The following is a 16162-nucleotide window of genomic DNA, read 5'->3' on the forward strand; positions in this document are numbered from 1 at the left end:
GGGGGATGGTATTGACCATGAGGGTCAAATTTGACAAGTATTGGGGAAATTTGACTAGATTCAATATTTTGTTATATGTGGCTACTATTCTTGATTCCCGTCTAAAAATTTTAGGCATGTTATATGGTTTGGGACTTGCGTATGATCATGCATGGACTGATCTTATTGGTGAGATGGCCCGAGATATCTTTTATAGATTTTATGATGAGTTTAATGCAATTAAGGGTGGTACTGTATCTACTACACCTACACCTATCCCAACACCTCCTCCAGACACGGGGGCAACAAAGAAGCGTAGATTGGCATGGACTAAGACCCTCGCACATAATCTCACACTAGTCCATCAATCTATGGAGGTGGTTTTAGAGTTAGACAATTATTTGTCAACGGATCTTATTCAAGATGATGATGATTTTGACATTTTAGGATGGTGGAAGGCAGCATCAAAGAAATATCTCATCCTTTCTGAGATTGCCCGTTGTATATTGGTCATCCCTATTAGCACCGTTGTCTCGGAGTCTGCCTTTAGTACCGGAGGGCACATATTAGATCCTTTCCGTAGTTCATTGTCTCCTACAACTGTGGAGGCATTGATATGCACACAAAGTTGGACGATGGGAAATGATATTTATGTTCCGGATGTTTTAGATTTCAAAGAGACCGACGAAGAGGGTGGTGATCAATCTGGATCTGGACCATCTGGTAATTATTGTTTTTATTTTATTATTTTGATTTATTTATATTCATTTCAATTTCATCAGTATTAATTTTAGTATTGATTGTTGTAGCAACACATGAGACAACTCAGACGATGTCTACCTCCACTGCTATATGAACATGTGCTCAAGCCTCAAAAGAGTCAAAGACTACCCATCCGACCGCCCTAAATTTCACAGTCAAAGACCCAAACCACTCGCTTCTTTTTTTAGATTATTAATTTCTTAAATTTTTGAATTTTGAATTAGATGTATGTATTATGTATTTGATTTGTAATTTTGTAATGTTGATATAATGTCTCTTAGACACTTTTTTCTTTGTAATTTTGTAATTGTTTAGACTTTTCATTTTATTTTTCTAATAGCTTAGTTATTATTATTATTTATTAGTTTATTAGGTAGTAAACTTATAGTCTATAGTAGTACTTCATTAATCTTAATTATATAAAATTGTGTATGTATATATTATTTTCATTCATGAAACTTTTTTTTTAAAAAACCTTTTTTTTTAAAAAAAAAATAAAAATTTCTATTTTTATGGACCCAAAATGGCCCAGAAGCTGTTTTGGGCCATTTTGGGCCCATTTCAGTGGTTTCTGGGCCATTTTTGCCCAGAAAGCGATTATGGGCCTTTGGCCCAATAGGGGTGAGGGGGGCGGACGGAGGACCCCCTCCACCCGCACCCCGTCAGCCGGGATGGGGTCCTTGCCCCCGCACTCCGGGGGCGGGGGGCCGATTACAACACTGACCCCCCGTACATGCGGGGGTGGGGGGCGGGGTGGGAGCTACCCCGCCCCTTAGGGGGCAGGTAGCACCCCTAGTCAGTTTCGCATATGCCATATTCTCACAACATCATATTTAATTTACGAATAATATATATGTATATATATATTATATCATTAATGGTTGGTGTACTATAAACACAAATCAAGAATATAAAAGAAGTGGCCGGGGATATATTGGAGATTCCAATAAAAATTACATTACAAGCTAGAGATGAAATACCACGTATTGTCAAAAATTATAGACCAAATAAATAAATATATTTAATCAGATGGTTTGATCCCATTTTCCTTGGCCAAGCTGAAAACGTATTGTCAAAAATGGTGGTTATTTTGTATGTAGCCCAAATACTGAATTATATACATATATATATATATATATATATGCATACACACACACGAGAGCGGCTCTGGTTGCGATAGTCCCGAGGTGCACCTGACATAATGATTTAAATAAAAAAAATTGAAAAAATCAGTAGTTTATTTTTCGGAAAAAATAAAATACAAAGTTAAAGAAAGACAAAAAATAAAGATTAAAAAAAATCTAAACTTCAGCAAAGTATCTAACCGCGAGGTTATTAAGGGCCTATTGGTAAAATATCATCATTTATTAAATTTTACAAGAGAGCTACACTTCAAATGGTCAAGAGTCTTAAAGACATTTTGGTAAAACTGGATCATTCATTAAATTCTATAAGGGAGCTACATGTCAAATGATCAAGGATTTTAAGGACCTTTTGGTAAAACAGGACTTAACGAAAAAAAAAAATTACTATTCATAGTTAGTTAATTATTTAATATAATAGAGTAGATACATACATATATATATATATATATGGAGTTAAGATAATTTGAAGATGCGCGCATATATGAGACGTGGACATATTCTATGGGAATGCATCTCTGCAAATGATATCCTAGGACAATGTTCAATGAAGATCCAAAAGAGCAAGGTATCATGCAAGAGTTTAAAGGTACTACTTGAAGATATGTTCAGTAAACTAGAAAAAAAAAAAGAAATGGAAGAACTGTCCCTAACTTTATGGAATCTTTGGTGGAGAAGGAATGAATTTATTTTTAAAAACATCTTGATTGATCTTAAATCAGTACAGTTCAGGATGCTTCAAATGTTACAAGATATTGAGACAATGGAAACAAGGGTATCACACAGTGTTAATAACAATACAACAAGAACTGGTACTTGGCAGAACCCACCACCAGGATTTAGCAAGATCAATTGAGACCTGGCAGTCAATAAAAGTCAGTGTATGATTGGAATTGGTATAGTTGTCAGGGAAGAGGAAGGCAACATATTGGCCACCATGAGAAAGAAACAAACTCTACTTCATGATCCACAGTTAGCAGAAGCAACAGGAGCTATTACAGCAGCAAACTTTAGAATTCATCTAGGAATGAGAAAGATAATTCCAGAAGGTGATTCCAAAAAAGTGGTAATAGATATTCAGAAACAACCAGCTGATGAGAGTTTTTTTGGTTTGATTATATCATAAATTAGATCTACTGTCTTATGTTTTGATGTCTTTAGTGTTGATCATATCCATAGATTAGGTAATGTACGTAATAGCACATACTCTAGGTAAAGATGCTTTGTCTACTCTGATGGAATCTCAATGTATAGTGGATATGGAGGAAACACCTCCATGTATTCAGCACTTGTTATGATCATGTTTTAATCAATGAGATGATGTTTATCAAAAAAAAAAGGGACAATATAAACTATATAATATATTGGTGAACTTAATGATTGGTATAATTTCCCATTTGGATCTGCATATATCTATGGTACAAAAAATATCAAACGGTGGCCGGATAGAATTATATCGATGCATTGGGTTCACCACATGCAGCATGCCAGACGTTGGCGTTGATCATGTGGCCGTTGATAAATTTAAAAGATACTATGAGGCTATTGGATTAATTAATGGTATTATACATGTGTATATTGTCCAAGATAGCTAGCTAGAAAGCTAGAAGTCGTGACGACATGATGATCATGTGATGCCCACGCTCATCAAGAACTTGCATGCGTGTGTTTGTGTTCGTGTCTCACACTTTGAACTTTTTGCGATACTGTTGGGACATGAATAGTAGTACTGCTCGGCCAATAAATACATGAAATGTATAACAACCACACACACATGACAATGACCTTGTGCTAACAAGTCAAAAGCATGACAGAAATCATGCATGGAGTTGTCTGCAATTATTTAAAAAAAAAAAATTATAAAATCTGGTTGGAACGCATGCAGTAGTACTAAGCACGGAGAAGCAAGCCGACTCATGACTCCCTGCCAGTACTGGACAGCTGGCATGCAGTAGCTAGCTTCTATCATCATTTATTAGGCAAACTCAGTACGTTTTCCTTTTAGGTTATCTGCCCATGCACTCCATCGGTTCGATCGATGGTTCTGTTACTCTAAAGACGGGTGCAGGAGGCCTGTTCCGAAGAATTTCAATACAAAACTGACGCGTTCTCTCTCAATTTTGCGGTGATCACTAGGAATTATCATGTTGGACGCTGTTACTATGATGCTCAGCGTGTGCTGTTGGCGAGTCTCGTAATCTATTTGTACTTTTTATTTGATTATTATTGTAAATATCAAAAAATTATATAAAATAATTTTATAAATTAACGTGATTTTATCAAATTTCTTAAATTTATTTTATAATAAAAATAATTTTACAATTTAACAAATCAAACTAAACTACATCAATTTATAAAATTACTTTTATATAATTTTTTTATGATTAGAATATTTCTCATTTATTAATAGACATTCCTTAACTATTAAGTTAAAAAAAATAAATAAATAAAATAGACGAGGGGTCAAACTGAGAAAGCAAATCCAGACGACATAGTATCATTTTCCAAATCATGTTTGGGGACTTGCAATAATGATATATATTTTAAGGAAAATGTTATTCGTAATTACAATTTGTACTTCTATAACAATGTGCTGAAGTGTGATCATCTATTGATATACTGAAAATTATGAGATTTTAAATCTAAAATTTGAATTTAAAAAGAGAACTTATAAGTGATGAAATAAGTATTATCTATAAAATTGTAAGTACGTATAGCACTACATATTTTTTAAGGAAATATCGTTTTTGGTATAAATATAAAAATGTTGCAAATTAATTTTTCAATTCATGATTGTAATTCCAACAGGGCCAATTGCATATATAGCTTCTTCTTCTTTTCTTTTTTCTTTTTTTTTTTTTTTTAATTTTTTGAAACAAACAACTTCATTGAGATAATAAATGATTATAGACTTTTATCAAACTATAAGGTTTGGAAAATAAATTCTGGAATACAATCCCACCATATTTCAATTCTATCAACTCTCCAAGCATATATAGCCAATTGGTGAGCTGCCCTATTTCCTTCCCTGTGCACATGAGAGAAAGCACAAGTAGCAAAATAGCTCTTCAAGCGCTGAACTTCAGAAAATAGGGCCCCAAAAACAGAATCCAACATTTGATTCTTCTGCAAAGCCTCCACTAGCAACAAACAATCACTGATCTCCACCACTATATTGGCAATGCCCATAGTAGAACATAACTGAAGCCCTCTAAACACAGCTAGCAACTCGATAGCCTCAAGCATTTCAACTTCAACTTCGCTCATACTTGCAGCCATGACAACCTTTCTTGCTTCATCCCTCAAAATAATCCCCACACCCGCCTGATGGATATCTCCAAATGTAGCCCCATCAATGTTCAATTTAAGAACATGCTCTGGTGGAGGCACCCAACAATACTAATGTTTGAGCTGCACTTTTGGCATCACAAGCACTTCTTGATATCTTTGCATAACACACAACGCATGATTTGACATAGAAAGAGGTCTCAGACAAAGTTGTTCAAACTCCATTTTATTTCTTCTATGCCAAAAACCCCAAGCCAAACAAAAGAATAAACCCAACTTACTCAAATCATTACCCTCTCTCACCTGCGTTGATTTCCAAAAAAGTATGACTAGTTGATCCAATCAAGGAAGGGAAATATTGGTGCCATATTTCTATAAGTTGGGAGCAACCAAACACAGCATGAACTATACTCTCAACAGGATGCAAGCAGAAACTACATCGAGTATCCAAAATAACCTTCCTTCTCCTAAGATTATCCTTAGAAGGCAGACCCTCCTTACTTATTAGGTATCCTCAACTTCCATAGGGACTTCCATAGTCTTTGTTGTATTTCCATCGAAGAAGAACCTACCCCACCATTTCGCTACTGTGAAAAGATGAATCTGTAACAACTTTTAACTGAGAACTGCCCACTCCTTTCATGATTTCAAACCCATTTATCCCCTACAGCCCCTGGTAATATTAGAACTTTTAAAATATTAGCTGTTATCTTTGGATTGAAGAGAGACCTAACTTTACCAACATCCCACCAACCTATTTCCTCATTAATGATTGAAGCCACTACATCCTTTCTATTTTGCACAACTAGCCCGGCTTCTCTCTCTAAAACTCTACAACCTGGAACTCATTGCTCAGTCCATAATAATGTTGTTTTCTCATCACCAATCCTCCACCTACAACCATCCCTCAACCATTTTTTAGCTTCCCAAATCCCCCTCCCAATGAATAGCATCCATAAAACTAGACTTTAAGAAGTATCTAGCCTTAAGGAGCTTATGCAAAACAGAACTCTCATCCTGCAATAATCTCCAACCTTGCTTTGCAAGAAGAGTAAGGTTAAAAGTTCTAAGATCTTTGAAGCCCATACCTCCTCAATTCTTCCCAACACACATATTACTCCAACTAACCCAATAAATCCTTCTTTCATTAGATTTTTGGCCCCATCAAACTTTAGACATTAAACCCTCCAATTCTGAGCAAAACTGAACAGGCAAAAGGAAACAACTCATAGTATACGTTGTTATGGATAAAGCTATAGCTTTTAATAAGATTTTCTTACCCCCTCGAGATAGCAATTGTTCTTTCCAACTTTGAAGTTTTTGCCAAACCCTTTCTTTAATAGACTGAAAAGCACTAGATTTATTTCTATCAACTATTGGAGGCAAGCCAAGATACCTTTCATAATGCTGAACATTCCCGTTTCCCCACAAAAAATAGATCTCATCTCTGACTTAGGGGTGGCAGCGGGGCCCCGCCCCCACTGCCCCGCTCTGCCCCCGCATAGAGGGGCGAGCAACCCTGCTCCGCCCATGCTGGGGTGGGGCCCCCCACCACGCATCTAGGCCTCTAGCGGGGGCGGGTGGCAGGGAGGACCCAACCCCCTACTTGTCTTAACCCCCTACTTGGCAAAATATGCCATTTTGGTTCCCCATTAACTAAAATTGAGAAAGAAACAATTTTCACACAAAACATCACCAATTGAACAAACCTATCCTGAGCCCCATAACTTCCATCACTTTAGCTAGAAAACTCCACTCAATATAGTCATAGACCTTTCTCATATCCAACTTTAGAGACATCCTTGTTTCCCTTTTTTTTTGTACTTTAAATAATGAATCAACTCATAAGCTATTAGTATATTATCAGTAATTAAACGTCCTGGGACAAAGGCACTTTGACTATCTCCAATCATACATGGCAAGACAACTTTTAATTTATTAGAAATCACCTTAGCAATCAGTTTATAAGCCACATTACATAAGCTAATGGGCCTATAATCAGAGACTGTGCAAGGATCCTTTTTCTTAGGAAAAAGTGAAATATGACTATGTTTGAGAGTGGCTAGGAAATGATCTATGTTAAGAGCTTCAAGGATAGCTTCGAGAATCGAATTGCCCACCACATGCCAATATTTTTAGAAGAACATTGGAGACATACCATCCGGGCTAGGGGCTTTAGAAGGGTTCATTTCTGCTAAGGAAGCCAAAACTTGCTTTGTTGTATATCTCCTGCACAACTTTTCAATCATAGATATTGAGACTCTACTAGCTAAAGAGACCAGGAACTCAATAGAACCACTAGGATTTGAAGTAGTAAACAGGTTTTGAAAATAATTGACAATAGTTTGATCTCTCTGCTCCCCATACTGCCATTCCCCAGTACCATCCTTAATTTTAAACAAAGAATTCTTCTTTCTCCTTTGAGTTGCTTTCATGTGAAAGTACTTTGAGTTCTTGTCCCCTTCTTTTAACCATAGTGCCTTTGATATCTACCTCCACATCACCTCAATTCCCTTTCCAACCATTTTTGAACTTCTTCTCTAGCTTGATCATGGTTTGCCTTCTGTTGCCCTTTTAGATCCTCTGCACTCAACAACTCCATATTTTGTTTGGCCTTAAAGAGCTGCTTTTGACCATTACCAAAATAATTTTTATTCCACATTTGCAATTCAGTCTCACAATCCTTTATGAACCCCATGACCTCTCCCATATTGGTATTCGGCATACCCCTAGACCAGGTAGCTCTAATAATGTCTTCACAAGCTTTCTCCCCCACCCACGTCTCTTCAAGTCTAAAAAGGTTTTTAGCAATGTTTTTAATTTCGTACCGTACCGGCCGGTACGGCTGAAATTTTTCGTTTCGGCCGTCCGGCCGGTACAGGTACTACATGTGTTCCGTACCGGCCAAAATACCGGCCGTACCAGACAGTATCGGCCGTTTCGGCCTGTACCGGCCAATATTTCGGCCGGTACCGGCCGATATTTCAGCCTATGTGTTTTTTTTTTTTTTTTCATTTTTTCAAACTACAAATTTATTTTTTAACTCCTAATTCAGACTAAACTATTTATAATTTATATATATATATATATGTATTTATATATAATTTATTTATATATAAACTATTATTTTGAAATATAATTTTTATATATATTTATATATATAATTTATTTATATATCGACTATCCCGAAACGCTATCCCGAAACGGTACCGGTACCGAAATATTTCGTTCCAGTGCGTTGACCGGTACGTCGTCCGGTACGGTATTCAAAACATTGGTTTTTAGGCCTAATCTGACTCCCCTCCCCTTCAGTAGTAACCCAAATGGGAACATGATCTGAATAAGCAACCAGACCATGAGTAACAAAAGCATTAGGACATCTACTCCACCGCTGAGAGTTTACCAAAATCCTATCAAGCTTTTCACATACACATCGAGACCCTCCTCTCCTATTACTCCATGTAAACTTATTACCTCGATACCCCATATCCCTTAGTGAACAATCACTAATCATATCCCTAAAAGCTACCACTTGGCTCTCATGTCTAACATTACCACCCCATTCTTCATGATGGTGCAAGATTTGATTAAAATCTCCTAATACCATCCAGGATTTCCCATTTTGTTTACCCAAAGATCGTAACAAATTCCAAGTTCTTACTCTTAATGAAACCTCAAGGTAACCATAAATACGAGTCAAATACCATGACCCTCGATCAGAATCTTCTCAATAAGCACATCAAAATGACATTGTGAATAACTAAGAACAGACTAATTTATTTCCCTACCCCACATCAGTGCAAGTCCCCCACTTTCCTTCCAATACAATCAACGACCAAACAATTGACAAACCCTAACTTGAACTTACATACCTCAAGTGCTCGAGCTTTAAGACATGTCTCCTACAGAAACAGGATTTCGGAACCTTCCCTCCGTACAAGGTCTCAAAGGGTACGAATGCCCCATGGGTTCCCAAGCCCACGGGCATTCCAACTTAAAATCTTCATGGTTGTCAACGGTGCTAATCAACAGCCACTGCCGATTCAACATCAACAATCGAAATCCCATTCGAAACAGCCTCCACCTCCAAAGCCCTCCTCTTCGCCAAATGCCCCTGCCCTTCATCAATGACAAAAATCTCCTTTCTCTTTTTGGTAAGAGAAGACCGTTGATGGCCCTCAAAATTAGACTCTGGAGAAGGAGAGGACAACGACAATCGTTTCAACTTACGACTACGCACCCTAGCGGGCCTACTATCCCCCTTATGGCCTATCAGCTCCCTCTCATTTTGCCCAAACCCATGTGGCCTCAACCCATCAATAGCAATTGGCCTAGCCTGCGATAAAATAGCGAACGACCCGATTTTTTAAATACCCGTTACCGCTTCAACATCATCTGCTTTCAATTTTTGAAAAATAGCATAATCAGCTCCTGGAATCTTGCCACCCTCAATAACCTCCACATCAAACAGCATTTCAGAATTTGGCTCCATAACATCCTCCTAGATTGTTGCTGAAACCTCGGGCCTTCCAATATCTTCTTTCATTGACCTCGCAACACCAGCTGAGCTGGTGCCCACTACAGTATGCACTGGAGCATCCCCCACCAAAGTTGTCGTAGCCATTCAAGATTCACGTTGGTCCATCGTCTTTGATGCCTTTGTTTCCCATGAACGCCCCTCTCTAAACCGATCCCCATAACTGGTCGCACGCAACCATGCACCATACGGGAAAACCTCAGCACCTTCCTCAGGAACATGTAATTTCCTCAAGCTGCACTCCTTCTCACCATGCCCCAAGCAGCCACACCAGTAACAAAAATTAGGCAATTTCTCATACAAGAACCTCACCCACACTAAACTTCCTTCACCCATTGAAAACTTTGTACCTCTTAGGAGAGGCTTTGAGATATCAACAACCACCCGAACTCTAAAAAATTCACCCAGAGGAAATTCCCCTTCTCCAGATCCACCTCCTCAACCCGCCCAAGTTTCCTGCAAATAAGGCCCCCTGCAAATTCATTCCTTGCCCGTAAAGGGAGATCATTGATTCTCACCCAGAAAGTGGCTTCAGTGAGTCGAATTTGATGTACTTGCTTGCTACCATCCACTTCTTCTACCAATACGAGATTCTTATCAAAAGCCCACGGTCCATCACGAACTACTCGCTCCTTTTCCCACCGATCATCAAACTCAACCAAAGTCAGCATAGAACTGAGATCACGAAAATGAATCCCAGCTTGCACTGGACGCCATGCACAACGCATAGTCACCTTAAAAGCCTCCCTATTAAAATGCTTTGCAGTCAACAGAGACATGAACAAACATTTTCCCCCACACAGGGAGATATTCTCCAAACGGCCATCATCCACCGTCACTTCCTCCTCCTCCTGTGCAATCAACAATAAACGTTGATACATAGCTTCCAAGTTTTCATCAATCGTATCCCTCAGCAATGAAACTGTATTGAGACAGTAAAACGCCCCCTACGAAGCCCTAGAGCCAGAGAGGAAACCTCAAACCTCTCAATATTTTTTTATACAATTGCATATATAGTTATGACTTGAGGTAGCTAGCTATTATTTCAACAAAGTGAGAAGATTGCATTTTTTTTTAATTCAATTGTGCTCTTTTTTTGTCTTCTAGACATCTATTTTGTTAACTCTCAACTTCTAGATGACTTTTGTGTCGATCTAAGGTCTTCGTGAAGTGGGGATATTGTTTGGACACAGTCTTGTAGAGATAAGACATAAAATTCTCAAAATATCTTGTAATATTAGTCTCAAATTACATTACTCAAATATAAAATGCTTTTCAATTTCAAATCATCAAATTTTTATCTAATTATTATCTCAACACAAAAATTAATACAATTTTTACAGACTTCAAAATAAAACACACAAAATAGATACAACTTTTACAAACTTCAAAATAAAAAATTATATTCAAACAAATTCTTAACTTTATAATATTTTTTCTCTCATTTCCTGAAACCAAATAAAATATCTTAACATAAACTATTTTACTACTATTCAAAGAATTTTAAAATACTCCAATTAGTGTCCAAAGAGCCGACCTAAAATACAATTAGCCCCACGTAAGAGTGTGTGTGCGTGTGCGTGTGTGTGTGAGAGAGAGAGAGAGAGAGAGATCAATGTTTTGTCAAAGTTTCAAGTAAAAAATATTCTTGGTGTATTTAATAATATTTTATCATCACCATTTCAATAATATTCCAATTAGATCAAGAAACTAAATGTTAATTACGTTCTCATGCTACCCAACAAACCCTTTATATTTTTATATATATGTGTGTGTGTGTTGTTGTACCACTGATTTTCGTCGCTTCGAATTAATTCCTCGATGCCTGATGAACAAGAGATCGATGGCTTTCTTGGCCAATGCAAGTTTCTCCGAATATGTTCCTGAGAAGATACTCAAGGATGAATATAATATTATATACAAGTAAAGTGTTGGATGAATAGATAGATGAGAACTAATTAAGAGTACTTGATCAAAACGAGCATTTTCCTTATTTTGTTTGGGCTGTACTGTCACCCAACTTTGACTGTGCACGAAGCGTATAGAATTCATTAATGGACGATTCAATGCAAATTAAGAAAAGGAACTGCATGCTGTACAGTCCATTGTTAATCTCAGTCACTAATGGTAATTGGTCGATCTCTAATAATATCATATATAACATGGGCTGTTGGGTAACCTAGCTAGCTTGCTAGGGAAAGACTTAAGTATCATGGTACTAGGGTACTAATCGTGTGGATATTGTCTACACTACGATCGAGTACAAGTTTAATTTCATGCAGGTTGGTGAAAGAAACAACCTAACAAAATGCATGCTAGCTAGCTGTAAGCTTATAGACTGGGAAGGATTACCTACCTATATTAATATTCTGAAGGTGATGATATTGGTGAGTGCTTAACTAAAATAGCATGGATTAACTTCTACGTTTTGCCATGCATGTAATATATAGTTGGTGAGACGACAAAATGCACTTGGACAGTAGTATAAATAATTGTGATGGCTATTTATAACTAAATTATATTACTTTACTGAAAATCATATATATATATATATATATATATAAATAATTATCCACTATATAATTATTTTAAAGGAAAATGCGTACTTTTGAGGTGGAAATAAATCAATCAAAATACCCTAATTATATTGTATTTTGATGGCTGGACTTGGGGAGAGGAGGATTTAAATTAGGATCTTTAAAATTCAGATATATATATATTTTTTTTTGGATCATATATTAAAAATTAGATTTAGATTTCAAGTTTGAGTTTCAAATTACAATAAATATAAAGGAATTTGAAATCATGACGAACATTACTTCGAGATGGAAACGGAAATTCTATATTCTACCTAGCTAGCTATCATTCACTGTGGGTTGATGATTTGGTAGCGTTGCTAATCATTAACCTTTGAAATATATTTTAAATGAAATTAAGAAATAATCCCAACAGTTAAGAAAAATGTTTACAAAAACTCGCATATATAGTACTAAAACTAATTTGGTCTGGTGGTACCTAACTTTGGGCATCTGGGCCTAGCCCATTTGTTATTGTTCATCCAAATTAAGGGTATAATGGGCCTGTGATCTACCACTTTCGTGTCCAGGGCCATTGGGTGGGTCTGTGTCTCCATAATCTATAATTTAGGGCTGCAAACGGTCCGGTCAGGTTTGGTCGGGTGATGGACCTAATATTTTAGGTTCCCTAATATTTTAGGTCCAACATTTTTCCAGACCAGTTGGTCCGGCCTATTTTCTTTTATTTTTTTAAATAATTAATAAAAAAAATTTATTTAAAATACTAAATTAAATTAAATGACTTATTAATGTGGATTATGTAACAAACTCAATAAAAAAATATTGTATATGGTCAATGATAATAAATTAGATAAAAATTATATTATTAATTTATATAATTACTATATAATTAACTAATTGATATTATATATTTATTAATTCATAAAATATTAACAAGTGTTAATAACATATTTAAAATTTTATATTGTTAATAGTGATAGGTTAGATGAAGATATATATAAAACATTATTAATTTATAGAATATTAACAAGTATTAATAATATATTTAAAAATTTATATTGTTAATTGTACAATTATTATATATAAAATATATTTTTTTTTATTTTACATTCGGTCCGGTCTGAAAAAGTTCTAGAGCGTAGACCGGACCGAATATTTTCAGTCCTCTAAAATATGGACCGGACTAAACCAGTCTAAATCTCGATCCGGTCCGTTGGAACCATTTATCACCCCTACTCTATATTGATAAGAATGAGGGCCTAGGCTGCGAATCTGCCGTTTGAGTTAAATCTTCTACCGATTTCATCTGTTTAATCTGATCTGGCCTTGTCTTCTGGCGACATTTGTATGCAATGCATCAGCTACGATTACTAATGCAATATTTTAGATATTTCTATATTATTAATTATATTTTGATAATTATAACTTATCAAAAACAAAAACGTTGTATCTTTAGATTGATCTTTACTCGTTTGACAGTACTTCTACTAATTTGGGAAACTAGCTAGTTTTCATCTGATCTCGAAACTCAAAATATTATTCACTTCAAGCAAAAACTGAAAACGAAGAAGAAGAAAACTGAAAGAAAGAAAAAGTAGAAATACAGAACATGATTTCCTTTCTGGAACAAGGCTTTTGATCTGAGTCATCGCAGAAGCTTGTCGTAGCCTTAGGTTACAGTTACACGCAAATTATATAAATAGGAGATGGTGAATGAAGATTAACGTGATTAAGATACATACAATAAACTAACTCCGCATTCTTTCAAGAATAGCTCTTCTCATAGCCTCTCCAGTACTTTCAGATCCATCAGGAAATTTAACCACAACGTCTTGAAGCATCAGCTCCTTCACGCTTGATATGCTAGCATGATGAATTTGAAGTTGAAGATCTCTAAGTGCATTCATCAATCTTGCGTGCGGGTAGTCCACGTCAGGACATTGTACTCTTATCAAGGCTTCTGATCCAACAATCTTCACCTCCACCTCCATCGTATTTGTAGTAAAACCTGATGATGTCCTTGTGGGATGAACAATATTGGTGGCTCTGCTTTGGTTTTCATACATATAAGTACTCATACCACTATTAATATTGGCTCTCGGAGATTGTGCTTTAAGTTTTGCTTCCAAGGTCTTAATTTTGGCCTTGAGCTCATTGATGTAGACCACTGCATCAGCAAGTAAAGATGCCTTGTCCATCTTCGACACATTGGGAACGGCCGAGCGGAGCGCGTAGAAACGATGGTTAAGCTTCTCTCGCCGCTGCCTCTCCGCCTCCACGTGGTTTAGAGGGGATTCTCGACCCGTCGATGCTGGCTTTCTCCCTCTTTTCTTCAGCCGAACGTTCTCAATATTTTCAGAGGGGAAATTGCCATCGGAATCAGAACGCCCCGAGTCAGATGATGAACGGAAAAGACCAGCACCTTCTTTAATTGCATCGACTTCCGTTTGCCTCCCTTGCAAGGTGGAGTACTCCTTCTGAGGCTGTGAACACATTCCAATATCTAGGAAAGGAAGATCCCGTTTGGCAGTAATTGCCATCTGACCCGATTGGCTTGCCTGCTTTAAGACCTGAGAACTTGTGTTTTCAGCATCAAAAAGGGACTTGACCAGTTGGACCAAACTCCAATCTTCTTTAATCACATCCGAAGAACCCAGTTCAATAACCCCACGTGAAGTTGCAACGCAAAGTAAAGTCTGAATACCACGCATGCGAGCTTCTTTAACTCTCTCACACTCGTAGAACTGAAGGTCGTGATCACCAGTCAACCAAATGTACGCCCCACAGCTATATGCGCGGTCAAGAACACCATCGCGGACAGCAAATGAACGTGCCTCTGAGAGGGCGTAAAAGTAGTACAATTGAGCGGCATGAGCCTCCATTTCTCCATCGAGATCCATGTCCTCAGCAAAAAGAGCTTGGACTACTTTGCTCGTCTTCTTTTTCTCGAAACTGAACCCGTATATATGTGGGTCGACATCGCCTTTGTTGGACGATTTAGAGACGAAGTCTCTGGCCGTGCCACGAAAATGACCATCACCCCATGATAAAGCAACACAACCGTTGCTGTCTTTGGTTGTTTGCCAAAAGATGGAGTAGACCCACCAATATTCAGGCCGGCTTTGAAGTAAGAACTGCAGCCGTTGTTGAAGCGTTGTTGAGGCCGCCTCATGAGAAGCGGAAACAAGCGAAGAAGAAGGAGAGGAAGACATTGATCTCCTCCAATATTTGCTTCTCTTTGTTCTTTTGGAGATGATCTCTCTCTTTAGTTAGCGTCTTTGACTGAGTTAGTACTGATAATAAAAGCGAAGGAATAGTAGCAACGAAGAGTGTGAAGCCGTAAATTAGAATTGAAAATGAGGAGATGCAGCTAGCGATGGGTGCGATGTGAATAAACAAGTAATTATAATTCAGCACTAAAATGCCACCTCCGAAAGAGCTAAAAATCTTTGGGTGGTCGCTTTCAGCATTAGTAATACTATTTGTACCCGCAAACCATGTGATAAACACCTAAACAGTTAAATCACATATATGGATATTTTTTGTGGGCACGCACGCTGTCGTTACTTTTTCTAGACTTAAACGCTGTCGGTTTCGACATGCTAGCTATATTTATCTCGACCCGTTGTTATAGTTGATCTTTTCAAAATTAGCAAGATCCGGTTCTAGTTGCAAATACTAGTTTTCGTGCCAAAGCTACGCTAAGTTATGGAATACGTAAGTGTTGTATAGTTATTTTGAAAAATAATAAAATTTAATATTAAAAAATTAACTTTTTTTTATATAAATATAGTATTTTTTTATTTTTTTAAAATTAATTACGCAGTACTTACATATTCATAACCGTAACTATCATTTATCTTTTAAAATACAATAATAAATAAATATTTTCTTCTTGTAAATCTTTTGTCTGTACA

The 16162-nt window shown here is 36.9% G+C and overlaps 1 protein-coding gene across 1 annotated transcript; it reads right to left on the minus strand.

Moving 5' to 3' along the window:
• Positions 1–13772: 13772 nt before the first annotated feature.
• Positions 13773–15537, minus strand: LOC108986123 (transcription factor MYC2-like). Its single transcript, XM_018958646.2, has one exon. The coding sequence runs from the start codon at positions 15455–15457 to the stop codon at positions 13994–13996; it is 1464 nt and encodes a 487-aa protein (XP_018814191.1). The 5' UTR covers positions 15458–15537; the 3' UTR covers positions 13773–13993.
• Between the last annotated feature and the right edge of the window lie 625 nt (positions 15538–16162).

This window comes from Juglans regia, chromosome 2 (genome assembly GCF_001411555.2).
Source record: "Juglans regia cultivar Chandler chromosome 2, Walnut 2.0, whole genome shotgun sequence".
In the NCBI taxonomy this organism is placed as follows: Eukaryota; Viridiplantae; Streptophyta; class Magnoliopsida; order Fagales; family Juglandaceae; genus Juglans; species Juglans regia.

Coding starts and splice junctions, on each gene's coding strand:
- LOC108986123 (XM_018958646.2), bottom strand. CDS start 15,457: ATGTCTTCCTCTCCTTCTTCTTCGCTTGTTTCCGCTTCTCATGAGGCG.